Consider the following 23,746-nt stretch of genomic DNA (forward strand, 5'->3'; position numbering starts at 1 on the left):
TCCAGCATAAGCTTTCGTGGGAGCTCACTTCTTTGGATGCTATAATCCACTATGACCCTGCTATTCAGCGAGGCAATCCCACAGATTACTAATTAAAAACAATGAATTAGAGGCGCCGAACAATGTACTATCAACGTCATCTCACCTCTATTCTTATGGGTCAGCACTAGTTCATAGCTGAACCGAATACATTTGGCTCTTATAAAAAATCGGGACAACTTCCTCTATTTTTACGCTTACTGGACCCCCTGTTTACAAACTATCCACCCCTGTACAGGGCTGTTGTCTCAGTTCATTGATTTCCGTAGATGGATTATAGCAGGGTTGCCAGAAGTGGTTAAAAAACAAAGCAGCTCTTGGGACGAGACGGTCCCTCAGCCAGGCTTCTCACAAAACGACTCGCTAGCCGAGTTTCTCCCCCCTCCTCGCCCGTTGCAGAGCCACACCTCCACTTCGCGTTGCAGGAGGCCTGGAGGCGGTGCAGCGAGGCGGCCATTTTGTGGTGCTGCTTGGTCGCTGGCGCTGCCTTCAGCGCGGGGAGCGGGGCCCGAGTGACGAGTTAGTTTTGCTTCTAACCCCTATTTTTCTATACAGACCCCCCTCGGTAAGGATTTGGCGTTCCCCACGCCGGGCCCCTCGCTCGCTGGGACTGGGAGGGAAGCCGGACGTACCTGTTCCGGTAGTGAGCCCAGCGAGTGTTTTCTCCCCGTAGCGACACAAAAGGCAGGAGGGCGGGAATTAGGCCAGTGGGGGCTGTGGAGCTTGGGCGGCTCCTTCAGCTCCGGTCCGGAGCGCGGGCCTGGTCGGTACTTAATGTTCAGAAGATGTTCAGCGTCGCTAAGGCATTTTAACCTGGCGCATTGGGTTTGGTAGCTGTGCCTGCGACGGTGTTGTTTCGGGGTCAGTGAAGAGCTGTCTGTTAGGCCCCTGGGTTTATAACCCCTTTGAGGGCAGGTGAGTATCAGTGGCTTTCTCCGCAGGCGGCCGTATGAAGCAAGGCTTTTAAAATACTGGCTTCAGACCGAGACTCAGCGGCATTGTTTGGTCCAGCGAAAAGAAATGTGCAGAGGGGGCCCTTCCTAGTGGAGGGCTGGCGAATGGAACCCGTCTCTGTAGTGTGCAACAAAATGGCCTTGCTGGTGGCTGCGGGGATTTTGTGCATCGACCAGCTCTCCTGCAATCTGTCTCATTCTCTGTGGTGGCCGACTCGAATAAAGTTTCCTCTTCGCTTAGATTTCGAAGTGATGCTACCTAAGAACAATACTGTTGTATTTTCAATACTTTGCTATATTTTTTGTCACCTTTCCGCAAGCTTTTAAAAAAATCATGTATGATCGCAAAGTACGCAGTTGGGTGCCATTTTCTCAAGATGAAAGTACAAGGCATTAAATTCTTGAGCTTTTTCTCTGAATAAAAATTAAATCGGCGTGATGAAGTGATAACGATGCGCGCGAACCTTGTGGTTTGGTACAAGAGTTTATTTGTTCAAATAATTTGCTGTTTAGATTAAATTAATAGATGTTAATTTACTCGTTTGGCGTTCATGATGGTTTCTTGAGAATCCTAGAGTGGTTTTATTTCATTCTGTTAAGATTATAGGTTCTGGGAACAAATCGTTATGGAGAGATGAGAAACTGATGAACTATGCAGACTCCAGTGTGTAGATCTGAAAGCTGATTATATCAAATGGATCCATATCGTGCTGTATTTTATTGGCTGCTTATTTCCAGTTTTAGAAATTAATGCAAGGACATTCTGTTTTAAATATCATAACGATATGTTTAAGTATCTCATATTTAAGCCAAAAAATAGAAAAGGGGCATCAGTGAACCTACTAGGCTGTTGATTGGCAATTTTATGAGGTAGAGATTGATTAAATGTTTTTGATAGAATTTTTAGAAATTAGGTTATTGTGAACTGTCAGTTTCAATCATGTATTAGTTTTGTCTTTCCTAGTGAATTCCTTTATTCCTGTGCTTCTCCCAGTCCCGTTAATTAACTACTGGGCAAGCACAGGAACAAATCACTTGTCTTCACTTAAGTATGGGACCACCAAGAAAATGTGTTGAAATTTTATATTGTATCTGAGAATGTTCTGTTAACTTTAAGAATGTACAGGGATTTAACTAGATTATGCAAGGCATTGGTGCATATTTTGGAAAATAAATGCAGCATGTTGGAAGTGAGTTGTCTTGTAACGACCATATCTTGGGCAGCAGAAATTAATTAGTGTAGTAAAATGTCTTCGGCTGTCTAGTGGTGTGAGATTTCGTATTGTTTGACTTGTAGCCTAGACATACTTATCGGGAAGTCCTCATGCAGCGTAAAACCATAGAAAATAGAACTGTTGGGGAAAATTCAACATGTTTTATGGATTCTGGAGTTCAAAGAGGAGTTTTTGGGTGCCTTTTTTTGTATTGCTGTGTGTACTTTGCGGAGTAATGGCCATTTGGCAAACTTCTCAGCGCTACCAATAAATTAAAAAGGGGAGAAAAATCAGAATCATACAAGAAGATAGCTTTATTTAACTGAAAATGTCTGTAATATTTGAGATTTGATGAAGCACATTTATGCCATATCTTTTCTTGAACATTTTGATCTTTGTTACAAGTAGCTCTTGAAATTGCTGAATTTGGGAAGCAAGTATATTCAACCTTATGTTTTTGGTCTTCTGGACAATTCTGAGTTTCACAGCCAGAAAGTGTGATGTTCTAATTACAGTTGTGTGGAAACTTGTATATGTAATATTTGTGGTGATGTTGGTATCTGATTCGAAAACTTTTGTTTGGAAAAAATTACAGCTAACCTTGTGATAAGCAAAAAGCTTATTTAATTTCCTCTTGGGCACAATTACAGATGTAGATCTCCTTATATCACTGCTTGTGAAGTTGCCATCCATAAGAAACGAGCAGCAGACTTTCGCAATTTAGTGTTACTGTTTCCTTTCTAAATGGGATGTTATTTTTGGAGTTGTAGGTTTGGGTTGCCAGCGAACTTTAGGATTTTGCATGTTTGAAGCGTCAATGTATACCTCATGAATGCTGGATTATAAATTATGAAATGCTGTATTTCAGTTGTGCAGTGCATTGAGAATCGCATGGTATGAAATGATGGTTGTTGTAACCCTCAGATAAAAAGATGAGGTCATGTTCTTAAGGTAAAATGAGTGGAAGGAAGTGAGTTGAAAATGCTTTGAGCTTGATTTGGTTTTATTAGGTGTTGCAGGGCTTGGAAAGCATATTAAGTGTTTGGTTTTGCTTAGTGTTTGTTAATGGATCAGAAGACATAGTATTAGAAATGTCCTGTTCACCAGAGTGATTAGCATTTTCTTAGTGCAAAACAGTTAAATGCACCTCTTTTAAAAAGTCTGTATTGAGAGGTTTAGATTGCTGAAGAGGAAATGCAGGCTTGAGAGATTGAGGTTGTATAACATGTATCTATTCTGACTGTGATGGCCTTATGTTGGGTATATTTTATTTTAAAAATTTAATTGCAATTAATTGTGGACCAATATGAGTGATTAACAAGTGTCTCCGCTGTGTGCCATAAGAAACTTGTGGTTGACATATAATGGGAATGCCTTATGGTATTTCACCTTCAAACTTTTCATAATATACAGTTCATTCTGGACTGCTAACCTTGGTTGTGTGCTGCCTACATTGATTTTTGCCTCCATTTATTCTTTATTGCAGTCTAAAAGTTGGTTTTAGTTGGTTGCCCACAGGATTGACTTGACTACTGCTACTTATTAAGGAAAAAAAACACCTCTGTTTGCAGGTAAGATACTTTGAAGAAATATTTATGCTTGTTAAATACAGTTGGATAATTCAAAGTACTGTGGAATATTATTTCCAGCATATAAATCAACTTTAAAAGTTTCAACCACCAAAACTGTATAGTTTTCTTTCAGGGCCCAGTTGTATATATTCTTGTAAATATTTCTGTTGATATCTTTAGTAGTATGTAGTTGTTTTTGCAATATTTTTGCAATTGCTAGTGTATAGCAAGTGTTATGTAGTTGTGAAAACTGTGTCTTGACCCATGTAGGTAAAGAGGACCCTACTATTTTCCCCCTGAGATACTTTGGAAGCCACTTCACCTACTTGTCAAAAAATAACACAGGAATCTGGAATGATTGTGCTGGAGGAAGTAGTCTTCCTTTGGGTCTCTCATTTGATGCTGTTATTTCATGCTATAATACACTTCCTTGGCTTTTAGTCTGAAGGAGTTGCCAAACACACACATGTTGGTAAAAGTAGTATTAATGGTGACACCTGGAACTAGATGTGTTTAGTTCAGTGATCCAGGTATCTTATTTTACCGTTTCAACATTGTTCAAGTAGAATATGCTTATATCTGGAAGCTGTTAATCCCCACCCCACCAATAACTGAGTGAACAGTTAATTCTAATTTTTTCAAAAACTTATTCATGCCTACATGTGAACATCTCTTCACTTCTCTTGTCTAAAGAGTAACTATAGATGACCTTCCATTTTAGGTAGATAACTTGTTGAGTCTAGGCAGTTTTTGAAGTATGGACATTAATGAACTATATCCTGCCATATGTTCACGATGCATGGAATTTTCCTCTCCATTCCTTTTGAACATATCCCTCCTGTGTTTTCTGCAAGCAGAGCTCCATGTACTTTCCTCTCATGCCACGCCTGAACTATGGGGCAGTTGCTCCATATATATTCTGTAGTTCTGGGAATGATTTTTCCTGCGATGGGATGGAGCTGCCAGTGCAAACAAGAATGTGGGGAAATTAGCACCCCAAACATGCTTGTTGGATACAGGAAGACAGCTCCAAAGCATTGTGTTGCAACCTAAGAAGCTCTTTATGGCTCAATCTTATAAGCAAGTTCAGATAATTTTGTTTACCTCAGGCTTACTCAAAATTGCAGAGAAAGATCTAGATGCAAACAAGGTATTACTGCAAACCACTTTGAGATCCCACATGAGAGAAACACAATGTACGAATATGTTGGTAAATGGAATAATAAATGATTGTGTTGAAATTGCATTCCAGGCAGTAGTACTGAACAACAGTTAATAGGAGTTTCTGCATTATTGAAATGTGAGCATAGAAACATGAGGTGTTTAAAGAAAGCAGCAATTTTGCATGTACATAGAGTAACCTTAGGCCCAGCTGCAAGACAAGCAACACAGTATTGTGGAGAGTCATAAACCTACATATTATTAAACACTGAGTAGCATTACCGATGGGTTTTGGCAAACTGGATGGAGATTAATAGACTATGTGCTGTCTAAAAATTTTTGCTGTTAAAGATTGCTGAACCTCCATAAAACATGGGTGTTTCGTGATATGCATTTCCAGTGCTTTAATCAGTACAGACATTCACAACTGTTTTAGTTTCTAAAATTTACAGTCTGTGACTCAGATTGCACCTATATAAAATTGGACCCTAACTGAATTGAAAATTGTGAGTCTGTTAATTTTTCATTAGATTTTTATTTTGCCATTCCTTCAAGGAGCTTAGGATGGCATATGTGAATCTTTTACCCCATTTTTTCCTTATAACAGCCTTTTGTAGCAAGTTAGGTTCAGAAATAGTGACTAGTCCAAAATCACCCAATGGAGACTCTTCCTGGAACTAGACTAGTGCTCTAACCACAATGGTATACGTGTTAATGTCTTTTAAAAAATCCCCAAAGTCTCTGAGCAGCTAAAACTGACCTTGATCTTGAATGCTTTTGTTAATGTTATGATTGGAAAGCAGCAAAAGGTGGTGTACTGGTTTAGCATTATGATGCAGCAGAAATCTGTTACTGAATTTTAAAAATCAAATAAGTACTTGGACTATCTCAAATACTAATGAACAATACCTATATAGTGTGCATATTGGGGAAATATTAACTAACAAATAATTTTCCTTAGGATAAGCAGGGGTGGCCAATGGTAGCTCTCCAGATGTTTTTGCCTACAACTTCCATCAGCCCCAGCTTGGCCATGCTGGCTGGGACTGATGGGAGTTGTAGGCAAAAAACATCTGGAGAGCTACTGCTGGCCACCCCTGGGATATAAGATTGATTTTGAATTTGTTTAATTTTAACTAAATTTGTAACAGTATTTGGCTAGTGCAGCAAGCCTTTTTTTTAAAAAAAGGATCTAAAGTTGCTTCACAAACCATTAACAGCTGCCATTCTAGTGCCACTTTTAGTTATTCACTTGTCAGTATGCTGTCTGCTGCTTGATATCTCTTTTGTGACATCGGAAACATGCCATAACAAGTTTACATCTGTTTTAAAACTTTTATTATAAAAAAATTAATATGAGCAATTTGGTAAAAACAGACAGAACATTATAAAAAGAGAAAAATCAACAGTCCAAGCTTGGTTTTTATCCACAAACAATCAAGAGAATCACTCAGTACCATTTTTCAGTGGTGGCCATGCTTGTTGAGAATTTCCTTCCACAAATTATGCTTGCATATTGTTTAGCATAAAAAAGCTAATTTTTGTGTGGCTATCTTTAGTTGTTGTATTATTTTTATCCTTGTGTCCCATACTCTATCCACCTTTTTACCTAACTTCTATTTCTTGCCTTTTCATTGCAACCAATGAAGTTATCCTTATGAAAAAGGCACTGTAGCTAATTTTACAAAGTTTAAAGCTGGGCACTGCAGCACTGCTGTGGATTTTAATGTAAATTTCATGCAGTAGCTTTTCCCAGAAAGAACTAGCTAAGTTGCATGCCTGCCACAGATAACAGGGAATAGCCATTACAATGCAGTCCTTCTGTAACTATTTGAAGGAGTGTGAGGTATTTTAATGGAAAGGAAGTGCAATCTGAAGTTTATTTTCAATACTGCCTCTTTTGATTTTGTGATTAACATGGTTTAAAGGAGATGTAAACCAAATTTACTGTCTGGGGTTTTTCTGAATAGCCTGAGGTAGTTAAAGTTCAAACAATTTTAATGTAGCCATTTTGGAAACCTTTGTATTAGAAAGGCTTAATGTAGCCATATTGGAAGCCATTGTATTAGAAAGGCTGGATATAGAAGTCCAATGCTGTAGCACATCAGTTGAACAGTTTATAATTTGTGGTTTTAGTTTATGGTTGCTTCAGCAATTCAGCTTAAGCCTGTGTTTGTTTTTCTCTGCAACCATAAATGAAAAAAGGAAAGTTCTCCTCATGACTTGAATTGCCTGTTTAAAAAAAAACACATAAAAAATCTTTTTTCTTATAAAGTATTATGTTAGACTTCGGGTGAGTGCTTTTTTGTAAATGCATTTGTTTGGTATAATATCACTGCATGTCAGAACAGAAGAGTAGCTATAAGCACTTTTTGGGGAAAATCACATATTTTTTAAAAAGCAACCATACTGTAATATTTTGTGATCTTGAGTATGGCCACATCTCATTGCCCTATGATTTCACTCTTTAATGCAGGCAAGTTTGTAACAAAGTCTTAATTTAGTTGGATGAACACTTTCAGAGTGGTTGAATATTTGCAGAGCTGCCTGAAACACAATACTATCAAGTTTTTAAAAATGACATAGATAAGGCTGCTTTCAGGGTGTTGGAGAATACATCCATCACTGGCTCTGGGTTGAGTTTGAGAACATTTCCAAGGAATGAGTTTTTCTGCAGTGTCTAGAAATTCTATGATTTTCAGTCCAAACACCAAGCTGGCTGCTCTGATTACTGTAAATGAATAGCTGAACATGAAGTACAGAGCCGAGGAAGAGAATTTTTGTTTTAAAAAATGGGGGACAGGCTTTTATTTGAAACTTAGTTTTAAAAGTTCAAGGTGCTTGGATGCTTGAGTGCCTAGAAATGTGATGCCAGCAGAAATCCTGATATAAATCCTGTGTGGAAGCTGGACCCTAAAATTTTCATGCTGGCTTCTAAAGATTTCTGTTGCACCGGTATTTGAAATGGATGCAAAATTTTTGCTTGGGCAACCAGTGAATTGGATTCTGCTTTGCAGGTCTGAAGCTCTGTTTTCTCCCAGTACTTTTTTGGAGTGTACCAGGTTTTTTTTACTGGATTCAAATTAACAGCTTTTTAACACTTTACACTGAAATGTAGTGGAAAGCTTTTGTACAATTTTGCTTCTAAAATATGCGGTAGAAAATGCTGTAGGAATAAGGACCTAAATTGTAAACTCAAGATCCTTGAGCATTTAAAGACTTAAGTGTCTAGGTTATAATATGGTGTCATAAATAGTCTGACCTAGCCGTTACCTTTTCTCATCTGCAGGTGTGTGTGTTTCAGCGCAGCATGGCTGTGGTCATCCGCTTACAAGGTCTCCCAATTGTGGCGGGGACTATGGACATTCGCCACTTCTTCTCTGGATTGACCATTCCTGATGGGGGCGTTCATATTGTAGGGGGTGAGCTGGGTGAGGCTTTCATCGTTTTTGCCACTGATGAAGATGCAAGGCTTGGTATGATGCGCACAGGTGGTACTATTAAAGGGTCCAAAGTAACACTGTTGCTGAGCAGTAAAACTGAAATGCAAAATATGATAGAACTCAGTCGCAGACGTTTTGAAACTGCAAATTTAGATATGCCACCAGCAAATGCTAGCCGGTCTGGGCCACCACCTAGTTCTGGAATAAGTAGCAGGGTGACTCTACCAACTACAGTACCAAATTTTAACAGTCCTTCTCCTAGCGTAGTAACTGCAGCTACTTCAGTCCATGAAAGCAACAAAAACATACCAACATTCTCTACTGCCAGTATGGGAACTGCTCCTCCCAGTCTTGGTGCTACATTTGGAAGTCCCACATTTAGCTCCACTATACCTAGTACAGCATCCCCAATGAACACAGTACCACCTCCACCAATACCTCCTATCCCAGCTCTGCCATCATTGCCCCCCATGCCTTCTATTCCTCCCATACCTGTCCCACCTCCTGTGCCTACACTGCCTCCTGTTCCTCCAGTTCCCCCAATACCTCCTGTGCCTCCCGTGCCACCTATGACATCTATGCCTCCTTTATCAGGAATGCCTCCTCTGAATCCTCCGCCTGTAGCACCTTTGCCTGCTGGAATGAATGGCTCTGGAACAGCAATGAATTTGGGCAGTAATTTGAACCCAATGTTTATGAGTCCCATGAATCCTATTCAGATCAGTTCCCAAAGCAATGTGAAATCACTTCCTATCAATCCAGATGATTTGTATGTTAGTGTCCATGGCATGCCCTTTTCAGCAACAGAATCTGATGTCAAAGACTTTTTCCATGGACTCCGTGTGGATGCAGTGCATATACTAAAAGATCATGTTGGACGCAATAATGGAAATGGATTAGTTAAATTTTGCTCTCCACAAGATACATTTGAAGCCTTGAAACGAAACAGGATGCTGATGATTCAGCGCTATGTTGAAGTTAGTCCTGCAACAGAGAGACAGTGGGTTTCTGCTGGAGGCCACATAACATTCAAGCAAACCATGGGTCCTTCTGGACAAAACCATCCTTCTCCTCAGACTTTGTCAATGTCCAAATCGCCTAATGGTCAGAAGAGGTCAAGATCTAGGTCTCCTCACGATCAGGGGTTCTGTGTTTATTTAAAAGGTCTTCCCTTTGAATCAGAGAACAAACATGTTATAGATTTCTTTAAAAAGCTGGATATTGTGGAAGACAGTATTTACATAGCTTATGGACCCAATGGGAAAGCACTTGGTGAAGGTTTTGTTGAGTTCAGAAATGAAACTGACTATAAAGCAGCTTTATGTCATCATAAGCAATACATAGGAAATCGTTTTATTCAAGTTCATCCCATCACTAAAAAAGCTATGTTAGAAAAGATAGATATGATCCGGAAAAGACTTCAGAACTTCAACTATGATCAGCGAGAGATTATGATGAGTGCAGAAGGGGAGACTGGCCCTTCCAAACTATGCGCACATATATCCAATGTCCCCTATAACATTACCAAAATGGAAGTCATCCAGTTTTTAGAGGGTCTAGCAGTGGAAGAGAACTCTGTACAGATCCTTGTTGATACTAATGGTCAAGGTTTAGGACAAGCGCTGGTCCAGTTCAAAAGTGAAGAAGATGCTCGTAAGTCAGAGCGACTACATCGCAAGAAACTGAATGGGAGAGAAGTTGTGCTTAGGGTGATATCCCTTGAAGAAATGAGAGAAATTGAGAGAAATCCTCCCTCCCAAGTGAAAAAAATGTTGAAAATGCAAGGAAATGCACCGTTGCCAGGAGTGCAAAATGCTGGTGGAGATGATCATTCTTTCATAAGTAGTGCATCAAAAGATGCAAGCAGTGGTCCTCCTTTTCATTTTCCCAGTAACTTTGGTGGCTCTAGTGCATTTGGTCCCCCTCTTCCACCTCCAGGAATAGGAGGTGGTGGTTTTGGTGATTCCAGACCAGGATTGCCATCTATTGGAAGTAGTGGTTTGCCTGGCCTACCTGGTCCAGGAATTGATGTCCCAGGCTTTGGAGGTGGACCTAGTAATCTAAGTGGGCCATCAGGGTTTGGAGGGGGGCCTCAGAATTTTGGAAATGGGCCTGGTAATTTAGCTGGTCCTCCTAGTTTTGGGAGTGGACCTCCTGGTCTTGGTGGCGGACTTGGACATTTAAGTGGACCTCCAGCATTTGGACCTGGCCCTGGGAATTTGCATATTACTGGTCCACCAGGTTTTGGAGCTGGTTCGGGAAAGCCAGGCCCAACTGTCATTAAAGTTCAGAATATGCCCTTTACTGTATCAGTTGATGAAATTTTAGATTTCTTCTATGGTTACCAAGTAATTCCAGGTTCAGTATGCTTAAAATATAATGAGAAAGGAATGCCCACTGGTGAAGCAATGGTTGCATTTGAATCTCGTGATGAAGCAATGGCAGCTGTTGTTGATCTAAATGACAGGCCAATAGGATCGAGAAAAGTCAAACTTGTTCTAGGGTAGCTGGTTATTAAATGTTTGTAAAATAGATATTAGTGCTGTGATTAATGCTTTCAGATTGTTTTATAGTAGTTCTAGATTAGAACCTATAAATTGTTTAAACTTCACATTTGTTTTGATAAGACTTGGATATTGGTTTAACTGTTTACAGAAGAACTGCTGCAAGGGTAAATTTTTAGTAGTTCTACCAGTACAGATATGTAGAGAAGAGGTATTCTCATCAACTGAAAGTTTTCTAATTGCCGAATTGGCCATGTAATGCTTATCAAGGAGTCTAGATTGGTTTTATGAAATTCTGGATGAGGAAAACTGTCATGAAGTTAGTGATGTCATAGGTGGGTGCTATTGCAAACCATTACAAAATAGAGTAGTAGCTATTTCTAGAGTTGGTTAAAAGTTGGCTGAATCTGCTTTGTGTACGCAGGTCAAAGTTTTGTTTATAGTCCTATCTTACTTTGCAACTGAATAAAGTCTCAGTTACACAGATTGTTTATGTACCTTATTTTTCAGAGATTCTTGGCATGTGGACAGCAAAATTATGTTCCTTGAGAAACGTTCAGGCAGTTTTCCTGCATATGAATTGAACTGTGTAAAATTCCATCTTTTTATGGAATAACATTTAGTTCTTATTGCAACTGACTGTATAGAATAAGATTTTTGCCACAAGTGAAGGTACCTTTGTTTATTGTTCTGCATCTTTACTTGTATGGTTAAAATGGAATACATAGAACTGCCATACAAAGCCTCAGCTTGAACACATAATTGTTTAAATGGATGGATTTTTTAGGACTGTATGTTACATTTGGATAGGATGCTCATCACTTGGTTTTTGTACATTGTGTATGTTGTGTAACTTTTTGAACCACGCTCATTAACCTCTTGGTTTAATAACGAAATTTAAGGGACTAGCTTGGGTTCATGCGGAGTGTTAATGTTAGCAATCATTTGTGTTATTACGACTTCAAAAATCTTGTGAATTATTGCTGTGGATCATTTACGAAATTAAAATTTTGAAAATTTCCTACACTTCTTGAGTTTCTTACAGTTGTTCCAGTAGAGAACATTGTTTAATTCTAATTCTATGTAGAATTGTCACTTTCTTCAGTAGAGCTTTTTCTTAGGGAAGAGAGGATGCAGTGATACAGAAAATCAGAGTAGAATTTTTGACTGTCCGTTATCAGAAAATCATAAATGCCAAGATTATACTAGTTGTCTGAAAAATCTTCTGCAAATCATTGTATTTAAAGCAATTTATAAGCTATGTTTCCCAGTTGAAGAAAATGAGTGTCTATTTGAGTTTTGTATGATGGAACATTTGACGTGCACAGCCTAGCATAATGTAGAAATACAAGCGGTTAACAGTTCTGTTCATCCAGTATGTAAGACAGATGTAAAAACCCATTGAACACTACATCCTCAGAGTATTTTGCAGTACGCTAATTTGAAGGACTGAGTGAAGGTGTTAAAATGAAGAGGTGGCTGCATTACCAGATTCATGGATTGGAAATTGTTTTGACAGGTACCAAGATGGTACACTCCTGAAAAGTGACATAATTGTATTTCATTGTTAAAATTACTAAGCCTTCTGTTAATAAAACTGTCTTTCTGAAGATTTATGCTATCTATCTATTTTAATTGTCTGGTGTGTTTCAACAGCAGGCTCTTTATTTGTTGAAAGGCCAATAAAATACTGTATTTTGGGGGAATGAATAGGAAATGAAGCTTTTTCCTTTATTTTTCAAGTTGTGAACTCTAATTGTCAATCATGTGGGCGCTGTTCCTTTCCTTCAAGAATAAAAATACAGAAACTTAAAGTCATGTTTTTATTTGAAGAATTGGTTGAATTAAGAAACTAGTTTGTTGAGGATGGAATTTAGTAATTATTTCATCCTTGAATTTCAGTGTAGCTTTTCTTGGTTAAAAAATGCAATTAAACTGCTAGTTTCTAGGTTCGGTTCGTCATTTAATGGCTGTCTCTACCTTGTTTTAGTTTTTGAGGTGGGATTGTTTGCATACTTCTGCAGATATTCTTGATACTGCAGGTACTGGGAAACATCTTTGCATACATACTCTAGACTGGTCTGCGGATTGTGTTGAAAATCTCATCAGGTTTTTATCATGAATGTTTAATCCTTTTAAAATAACAAATTTTAGTGGTTTTTTTTAAAAAGTCTGCATTTAGTGGTAGAGGCCATTTAAAAAGATTTTAACGGAGAGGTTTGTTGTTCAATAATGACCTTATAGACCAGGATATATAGTGACAGAATATGTGTGCTCTTGGATGGGGAGTAAAATTGTAGGAAGCTCATGAAATATTAAAAGATCTTATATATGAACACAACTTTGTGATTCTAGGCAATGTAGAAAAGTTCACGTCTTCCAGGCCAGTATGCATCCTAAATGGACTTGGGAATGTATGTGTCAAAGTCTTGATGAGATGGAAACTACCCCTCCTCCCAATCCTGCAAGTTGCCAAAATTTTGAATGGCTAATTTAACCAATTTTGCTTTTTATCTTTTGGGGTGGGGGGGTCAGGGAACTTGACATACAGCGTCCCACTATGTGCATTTTCTTATGCATAAGCAATACTTGAAGAGTGGAATGGTAGGGGATATTGGGAGTTAATGAGAAAAACAACATTTTAACTATGGCCTAAAGAAGAGATAGGAACAGTATTCAAAGCTTCAGTGAGCAATCCTGAGCAGGTTTACCCAGAAGCAAGTCCCATGTTCTTGGAATGGCACCCTTAGCCTTATGCAAATCACTGTACTAAAGATTTGCAACAAAGGTGATTTAACTATCAGATCTTTTATAAAACTATTTGTGCTTTCCAGAACTATGTAATTTAATGCTGGCATTTGGGTTTCCTGGTCAGTTGATCTAATCCACATAAATTATCTTGAATTGCTCCAAAAAAGCATTAGCAGCTCCTGGAAATAGTTTACAGCAACATTGAGAGAAAGTGGTCATCCAAATAGCTATATTGTTAACTTTCTGAATTTAACAAGATAGTTGCAAGATGACAAGGAATTAGTCAGTGCAGAATTTGAACAGGTAAAACATAATTGCCATTCCTTTAATATTTGGAAAAGAATCCACATTGTGTTACAGATACGAATAGCGATTTCTTACAAATGGTTTGAGCTACCATGGGGCTTAAAAATACTCAAGGCAGTGTACAATAAAAACTCTACTGCTGCTGCTTACCACTTTTAATCTCTCAATGTATGTGATGCTTTACTAAAAGTACCCTGAGGAGTTTACAGTCTACATTTTAACATTTTGGAGGCAAGCAAAGAGATGGGTATGTTACAGATGTAGTTACAAATTCTTAGGCTTTGTTTCATTTGGAGATGAAGCTTAAATACATGAAAATTAGTTTTTGAGGAGGGAATTAGAATTAAGACAGCTGGAACTTTTGGAAGGAGTTCAGGAATAAAGTAAACAAGGGAAGAAAAATTGAAATTGTTTATGCAAATTAGTGGCTTTTGAGTGACTGTTCTGAGCTTAGTGCAGTATGCTATTTCTTTGTAGGTTACCTATGTAACCCTTTGTTTTCTTTAGGGAAGTTTAAAGATTTCTTATGGATTTCCATTGTCGTGAAACATTGGCTTTTAAGTTGGTATCCATTGTTAAATCATATCACTAAACACTTTATATTACTAAATTTGCTAAAACCCAGGATTTTTTGCTTTTTAAAGAATACTGCATTAGATCGTAAAGCTCCCATTGAGTTGCCTTGATCTAGTACAGGAAGCCTCTGGCACAAGAGTAGTCAGTGTTACATATGAGTTGCTGCATCCAGAATTACACATGTAATCCTGATGTTCATTCAGATGTTTATTAGAATACAAATAAGTTGGCTGCAGTCTATTGTTTCATTTTTTAAAAAATGATCTAGCAATTTACAGTTAAGTGGATACAGTTAAATGGATACCGAAAGCTATCAGCTAGAACCCCCCAGGGCAAATGAAGCCTCTTTTAAGAGGGGCCTCTTAGTCTCTCAGTTGGCAGCCTAGAAAGAATTTTGAGAATAGAGTCTGCAGCAACAACTTGCAAGGCTCCGTATTTTGAGCAGTTTTGCTTCTGTCAGTGATTGAGATAGGGAGAGAAGAGGAGCTATGGGAGGCATTGTAGTCCCATCCTGCTCAGTGGTGCGGTTGAATAAGATTTCTGTCTGCCTTTATTTGACATTGTCCAAATATATTTGTAATAATCTGACCTAGAACTTTTAGATAACTGAGATACTTGAGACCAATTAATACATTCTGCATTTGTGAGAAATTGTGCCATGCATACAGATATGGCATTTCATTTATTTCAGATAGTAGCCAGTTTCTAAAATTTTAAGCTACATGTTTGGCTGAATGCTAATTTGGTATTTGCGTCTTCCAGTTGCTTAGGTTAATAGCTGTCTGGTTTCTAACAGACGTTTTGATCATACTGTAGGATAAGCATTTCCTTCACAAGAGAACTATGTAGACTTTTTTATTCCTGAATCCTGATATTTTGAAATTAGAATCATGAAATCAGGAAAGGAAAAGGAAAGGACCCATGTGCAAGCACCAGATGTTTCTGACTCTGGGGTGACGTTGCTTTTACGTTTTCATGGCAGACTTTTTATGGGGTTGTTTGCCATTGGCTTCCCCAGTCATCTACATTTTCCCCCCAGCAAGCTGGGTCCTCATTTTACCGACCTCAGAGGATGGAAGGCTGAGTCAACCTAGAGCTGGCTACCTGAAAAAAACCAGCTTCCGCCGGGGATCAAACTCAGGTCGTGAGCAGAGCTTAGGACTGCAGTACTGCAGCTTTAACACTCTGCGCCATGGGGCAGACTCAACAATTACCAGAAGTTTATTTCTCCCTTAGTATGCTGTCAAGTCACAACTTATAGTGACCCCAAAGAGTTTTCAAGGCTTTGAGAGGTGGTTTGCCATTGCCTGTTCTGGTATTCCTTGGAGGTCTCCCATCCAAATCCTTGCCAGGGCTGACCCTACTTAGCTTCCAAGATCTAATGAGAATGAGCTAGCCAGGTCTTAGTATTGTTAACGCTCTAGTGAGATCTAATGAGAATGAGCTAGCCAGGTCTTAGTATTGTTAAAGCTCTATTCTTTCTCTTTTATTCCAATGAGAATGTAATTCAAGAAATAATTTAATTTTCCTTCCAAAGCAGTGGGGAATTATAGTGAAAATTCTTTTAGGCAGAGAAATCTAATACATAGTGTCATCACCTTAATTCAGAATTACAGAAACTCTAACATGAATTTGTCTTTGGGGTGCTGTGATTTTAAAGCCTGGCGCCTTAGGGCTTTGTAACATCTTCCTCCTAGTGTTATGCAGGGCAGGTTCCTAAATTTTTAAAAAATCCTGTTATCTTCCTCCTCCTAGATAACTACATAGGTTACTCTGAAGTGCCAGTGTCACGCTTGCTTAAATGTGATAGCATTGGGTACCCCTGACAAATTCACTTATCCTTTCTGGGAATCAGTATTGGTTAATTATACATAGCCTTTCTTACCACGGCTACAAAATTATGTGCTCACAATTTCTGTAATAGCATAAGAGAGCCAGCAGAACATTATCCTTGAAAATAGACATGGAAAACACAAAATGCTTGTTATCAATAATGGTAGCTTTTATATACATTACTAGACTCAAGTTGAACAAACAGAAGTGATCTAGAAGTGATGAAGTATTGATGCTTCTGAGAAACTTACTGAAATAACTATACTACTTATAGCTGTGATGTAAACTATGCATTTCTCTCTTTTTAAAATGTACTCTTAAATGAGGTATTAGTGAGCAGCACTCACATAGAAATCATGGTAACAAAGAGTTGATAACAAGCTGGACAATTGTTATGGTTTGGATCCAAAGAAATGAGAGTGTTTCTGCTCACCCTGGTAGTATATTCAGTGCTTTTCCCCCTCCCTCCAACCCCTTCTGAATGGAGGTAAGGGCTTCCACTGTATGTCAGAGTGGGTTACTTCTCCCAAACTGAATGGAAGCTTTGGATTTAAACTAATAACATTTCCAGTTGTTTAGAAGAACAGCAATGAAAATGTTAGCTGCTGATTTTCATCAGTCAAATGTTCACTGACAGATGAGTGAAGATACCAGATTTTCTGTTGGTACATTTAAGACACCTATAGACCACTAAAAGTGTTTTCTTCGCTATAAAATGACCTAGTATTTGAAGTGTAGATTGTTGCTGGGAATAAAATACTGCTGAAAGATGGCACACATGCAGGGGAAATTATGGAAAATAAACAATCATACAAACTGGTTCTTGGTTTCTTTTTCTGCTGGAGGAGGATGGCAACATCTCTGGACTTGACAGTTATTTTCTTCACAACTAAGGGAAGAGGATATGCGGATTAAGTCTTCTCTTCACAAATGGAAACTGAAGATTTCATGAATACTGACATGGTATAATAGTTTGTTGGTTTCTGCAGAATATTTGCATTCACAAACTGCGTGGTTAGCATTTGTTTTGGTGATAGCCTTGCAAAGATACATAACAGGTGACATGGGCAATTGTCAGAGCTGTTTCACATTGTGTTGGCAAACACATTTTTTCACTGTTGACTCCTTCCTGACATTTTATCTTGGAGGAAATGAAATTGCAGTTACTTAGAAAGTGCTGGTTTACAAGCCAGCCTCAATTTTTTCAATGATCAGCTTGCAAGAAAGGAGGAAGATAAGTATTTTAAAGTACTACACTATTGTGAGAGAATGTGGTGGGTGAAATGAAGAAATAATGCCCACACAAAATTTCATGCAGGAAAATGCATGCTCAAGTATATGTGGCTCAATTTCAGTGCAAGTTTTACTTGCCCATATACAGGACATTTGGTTGGATTTTCTTCGTTGGTGTTAGTAGCTATATGACTGTGATCTTAACATCTCGCACAAAGGAGGCTGTTGCATATAAATTGAATCAAGGTAGGTAGAGGTGCTTGAATGGATGGATTACACTGGTAGTTCTCTCAGTGTCAGTAGTTACACAAAACCACCCACCTTGGTCTTCCATTTGTATAATTTCCTCTAATCTGTGTTTAAGGAGATAATACTGAATTAAAGAGGCAGTCTAGTCTCCTATTTTTACTACTAGGAATTTCTACAAGCATTTGTGCTGCTTTCATTATGGATCAGGAATAAATAGTGCTGTGTAGCCCAACACCCCCTAAATCTTTATTACAGCATGGTTACAACAATAAATGCAAAAGTGGCAAAAGACTGCTCTTTGAGTGTGGTAGTAGAGTTGTGCAGATGACACATTTTTCCTTTAGTGTTGATGCAATGGATAATGCTGGAGCTGCACTGCCATGGATGTTATGCCTATTTTCATAGCACAAAGGCACTTTAGTCCTAACTGTTTGGTGATCATAACTGCAAAGAGAAATATCCTTATGATATTGCTGGTGGTCTGATACTATTGCTTACAATATTGCAACATTTAAATTTTGCAGTCCTCAGTGACTTCATTCTACACTGTTGAAGTAAAAGAGTCACTGTGCCACTTAATGGAAAGTCTTCACTAGGAGTAGCAGTATCAGACCAGGGATGATGGAATTTGAAATGGTGACAAAGCAAACTTTTTTAGAGTCAAGAATATGAGCTAAAAAGTACAGCTATGTGAATGCCAAACCAAGAGCTAATTGAAATAATTCCAGGCTCTTTTTCAAAAAGTTTCTGAAGCTTGAATGTCTCTAAACCAGAGCAATTGCAGAATTATTACAGTTAAACATAACAAGCAATAGTAATTCTCCACTTCAAAGGAGGATAGTTTGATTGGACTATGTAATATGAGAAATTCTGAGATATATTGTGAATATGCATGGATTGTCAACTAATGTGCCTCTGAATTAATGGACTTTACAACTTTTAAAGTCCCATGAATTTACAGAGGCACATCGATACTTTGTTTCACACTTGGAGTATTTTCCCATGTGGAAAGCTGGTGCATCTTCCTTAATAATAAAGTTGGAATTTGAACTAGGTCTGCTAACATTTGTGTATGGATATTTCTGTATGAGAGATTCATTTCTAGAAAGCCTGGCACTGGGTAAAAATCCCTTGGCATCTCCACACAGGAGAGTGGGAGTTAGTGTGTAATTCTCATACTTAATATGTAAAGCATGAAACTGTATTTTGTCAAATACTGAAGTAACTGCAAAACCACAAATAATAGAAAATGGAAAAAGAGTGGTTCCAACTAGATATAGCACTAGATTCTGTGTGGCTGGTAGCTCAAGGGGGTGAAGTTGCAATTACTCCTCTCTCGCAGGGTAAGAATTTACCTAAATCTGGATGTGCATATATACTGAAATGTGCATATATTCATCTTGTTGCAAGCACAGAGAGCCTGTTTAAACATGCATGCTTCTTTCTGAGCTGTGGAAAAGTTCCAAAGTGTGCATTTACACTTCTTTAAACACTACATTCCTAACATTCCATGTTTAGGGAGAGCAGGCCGAAAATGTCAGCAGTATTAGAAGCTATTATGTGAAATAAACTTCTGCCATTTTAATTTTAAGGACATAACTAGTCACCAAATAAGTAGCTTTAAAGCAGCGGCTTTTAGGAGCCCATACTAAAAGATTACAGAAGGTAGATTACCAGGAATCTAAATATATGCTTCTGACTTAGCCAGAAATTGTTGGGGGGGGGGGCGGGCTTGGAGCCATTTGTTTATATACCAGTAATCCCCCAGGTAATTCCCCTAGGTTATGCTCAACCCAAAATTATGAAGGAATATCTTGCTGAACTCCTTATCATAGTTGTATACTAATTACTGGTATAATTTCCCCCATAATTGAGAAAAGGTGATACAAGACCAGATTTTTAAAACAGGCTAATAAGCATACAACAGCCCCATGGCGCAGAGTGGTAAAGCTGCAGTACTGCAATCCTAAGCCTCTGCTCACGACCTGAGTTCGATCCTGGCAAAAGCTGGGTTCAGGTAGCCAGCTCGGTTCAGGTAGCCAGTTCAGGTAGACTCAGCCTTCCACCCTTCTGAGGTCAGTAAAATGAGTACCCAGCTTGCTGGGGGGAAAGTGTAGATGACTGGGGAAGGCAATGGCAAACCACCCCGTAAAAACTGCCGAGAAAACGTGAAAGCAATGTCACCCCAGAGTTGGAAACGACTGGTGCTTGCACAGGGGACTACCTTTACTTTTTTAATAAGCATTATTCTACCTGTTATGTTTCAGAAGGGATTTTTTGTTTTTTTACCCTGCCTTTTCATTGTATATGATCCTTAAAGTGGCTTACAAATTTACTTTAAAAATACTAAATTAGCACCACACAGCTGGTAGACAGATGTTTGTGTCTTCTGCTCCAGTCCTCAAGGTGGTCTTAGAATGATGCTTAGTTCCTTTCTAGGTGTGGTAGCAATGGGTACAAATATCTCCGCTTTCAGAGATAGGGAGCCAAGCTGGTATTGGGCAACCAGATATTCTCCGCCTTTGGAGGAGGGTTTGGTGTCTTCATCTGTATCTTGGCAGGTTCCTTTCCTCCCTCTTATTGCCTCAACACTGCACTCTGAAGTAGGAAACAGCCCTGAATTCTCAAGCTGCATTCAGGCACAATGGAAGGCTGCTTCCTCTTCTGATGGTCTCAGTTTATGGTATTTTGGAATTGAACCCAAACATTATTCCACTAATTTACCTGTTTGCTTGATAGCTTCTAATGCTGCTAATTTGGGGGCACTCTCTTCTCATACATATTAGGAAAATTTAATGTTTGAGAGGTAGAGTAAATGTATTGAGAGAAATCATAGCAGAATATTATCAAAATGTAACAAAATTAAGTGTAGGTACTCAGTAACCATTCAGAGAAAGTGGATTTAAACCTGCAGAAGAGTGAAGAAGTGAAATGCAATGGAAATATAGAGTTGATCAGTTGCGTTCTATCTATAATTGCATAATCTACTGAAAATTAATCACTACTATTTCACAAATATGGAGTTATTGCAGATAGAATCCAGGGGAAAATGTACATAATCTCAGCAAAGTGGGAAACAATGGAATATGAATGAAAGGAAAGGAAATGTAAGCTTTCATATTTAAAATAGTATTTCTAGATTTTACCCAGAAAGGACCATTTATTCCCATATGAACTGATGGGCATGTTGAGGTCATCTTCAGGGGGTCTTTTCTGTCTACTGGCATCTTTGGATATATGGTAGGAGGCAATGAAAGGGTAGGTCTTCTCAGCAGTGGTGACAAAATCTCTCTCCAGAAAGATTTGTTTTGCCCCTTCATTGACATTCCTCTGCCAAGTAAAAAAAATTTTTTTGAAGTGATCGTGGCTAGTTTTTATTGGTTACTGATGCTACTTCTAGTTCATTTGGCTGAGTTTTTGCTTTTGTCTTTGTGCTTTTGATGTTTGGTTTCAGTATTTGTTGGATGTTAAATATTTATTATTTTGCTAGCAGCCTTGTGGACTATCCCTACTGAAAGGCATTGAGTAAATATTTTAACAAATCATAAATAGATATTACCATGAGTCTTACATTGCATTTTGGCCGACTCTCCTAAAAAGTATGAAAATCAAAGAATGGAAAAGAACCTATCATGGACCAAAACCCTTCCATGTAAAGAGAAATTAAAGATATATAAAAACATGGTAAGCAGTAGAGTTCTGCTTTTTATATGGCCTAATTCCATCTTAACATTCAAGCATACAACAAAGGGAAATACTTCACAATATGCAATTTCACAACTAGTCTACATAATAACTTGACATATTAACCAAATTAAAAATATGTGGAAAAGTCAATGGAAACTATTAAGAGTTGATTTTGGACTGCATATAACTGGAAAGCATACTAGTAGCCAACATACTTAACAGATGTCAGAGCATCTGGAGCAATCTGATACTGAAGTCAAGACCCAGTACTGAACCCAGTAAGTTTTTTCCCCATATTAATACACCATGCTGTGCTGTAAATGCTCTGTACCATAGAGATTTGTTAACAGCTTGAGAGGTGTGGAAGTGATGTGGGGTATGATGGAATGCAACATGAAGTAGGTGTATCATGGGTCTAGTCTTGTGAAATAGAGACTGAAGATACATCATTTAGGACTATACTTCCAAAGGCAGATTTCTAAGCAGGCAGGTTAGGATTTTAAACATTAGCAGACTGCCAAGTTACCTGAATGTGAAAGGATGGTAGAATGTAATATGAGTGGGATTTTCAGTCAGCATTTTCAGGGGCTAGATACAATCCTCTAAAGACTAATCTTTCACATCTAAATCCAGCAACTGCATGTTTCCTTAATTTAACCAAATTTACTATCCACTTTTTATGGAATGAAGAACTATTCCAATATCTTGATGGGTCCATAACTTTATCTATGTTCTGTGCATCTAAAATTAAGAATCTGTGACCTTCCACATACATTGACCTTTGAACTGTTTCACTTTGCTAGTCTTTCAATAAGTTCACTGTTTAGATTGCATATCATTGCATTGAACATTGAAAAGTATGTTAGTTTTGATATTTTTTCTCATTTCTCGAAAATAGATATAAAACTCAAAATGGAAGCAGCATAAAATATAGACAGTAATGTGAAAGGGACATAGAATAAATAAAGGTAATAAAATCTAACTTCATTGCCAAAGTCCATTGCAGTCTTAAGAAAACAGAGAATACAAAGGTTAACAAAAAAGAAAAAAACCAACACAGTAAAGTCATTTAAAAATAAAAAGGAGAAAAATATATACTGAACAAAAAGACACAACGACTGAAACTGCAAATTAAGAAATGCAAAGTATGTATGTGTGTGTGCATGCATACATGCGTGTAGGTGCTGAATAACTCAAGAAGCAATTTGCAGCTATTATCTACTCACTGATAAAAAATAGCAAGAATAAATAACAGCACAAAATAAGTTCTTGGGTAGCCATACTATTAAAAAAAGAGTTCTGGCTATGCTTTTGCAAATTATATTTAAAAATGGAGAAAATATCAAAACTAAGAATTCAGTATTAAAAGAAAAAGGAACACCTCTTAAAAAGAACTATTCATTGTGCTTTAAAGTGTCAGTTGTGGAGAAACAAGATTTTGTTCTTATTCCTAAAAAATTAAATATGGAGCATAAAAAAAGATAAATCTATACTCTTTCCATAAATGATACTGTGGAGGCCTGTGTTTGGAAGGGGTACACAAATCAATGGAATGTTCCCAAGTGTTTTGCCACCCTTGTCTACCTAGCAGTCTTACATGGCATGAACAAAAGCTGAGTTGCTTTGCAGCTTATATATGGATTCTGAAACTTACCATGTAGAATTTGGAAACTCCATGAGAGAGCTATTTAATATAGCATGTGGGCTGAAACTGAGCAATTGTGGGCAGTGCGTATTTGGGCCCATCTGTTTTCAGTGGGTACAGAAATATATTTGGCGTGTGTGCCACACTAGCTACTCATGAAGGGTAGGTACTGTGAATCCTCTGGATTGGTTACAGCTGGTATAAATACTAGGACTGGCAGTCTCTCTTTGCCTAATGAATGGCACAGTACTCTCAATGCATTTTAGGTTCTGTCTGCTACAGTTCAAGCCCCCGACTCCAGCCACTGACCTCCAGAGGACCCTGAGCTGGAGAACTTTCACCCTCCAGGTCCAGGTTGAAAATGGCCAGCCCAGGTTTGGCACCAACACTCCAGTGTACAGAACTCATAGGGGGATACAGAATTAATCGTGTTTCAGCTTTAACTTAACACCAAAAGTACAAAGCAGAGTTCCCCTCCATTTTAGATAGTATTAGAGACAATTATTTCAAGAAGTACTGTGTGGGGAGAAATTTGAACAGTGAATAAAAAGCCAAGTGTATCATTTTTATTGTTTTCACAT

The 23,746-nt window shown here is 38.2% G+C and overlaps 1 protein-coding gene across 11 annotated transcripts in view; it reads left to right on the forward strand.

The window, feature by feature from the left end:
* Window positions 1–413: 413 nt before the first annotated feature.
* The window catches only part of RBM12 (RNA binding motif protein 12), a 91,047-nt gene continuing 67,714 nt past the window's right edge, over window positions 414–23,746 (forward strand). Inside the window, exons 1-3 of one of the 11 annotated variants that reach the window (XM_060231052.1) lie at window positions 435–604; window positions 3,693–3,777; window positions 8,228–8,369. Coding sequence is in view for 2 of the 11 variants with exons in the window: in XM_060231046.1 (XP_060087029.1) it covers window positions 8,249–10,888 (2,640 nt within the window). In the remaining 9 variants the exon portion in view is untranslated. Of the gene's footprint in view, window positions 955–3,692; window positions 3,778–8,227; window positions 12,496–23,746 lie in introns of those variants that run through there. The other 10 variants (XM_060231046.1, XM_060231056.1, XM_060231053.1 and 7 more) reach the window with 10 other exon arrangements.

This window comes from Heteronotia binoei, chromosome 2, assembly GCF_032191835.1.
Source record: "Heteronotia binoei isolate CCM8104 ecotype False Entrance Well chromosome 2, APGP_CSIRO_Hbin_v1, whole genome shotgun sequence".
NCBI lineage: Eukaryota > Metazoa > Chordata > Lepidosauria > Squamata > Gekkonidae > Heteronotia > Heteronotia binoei.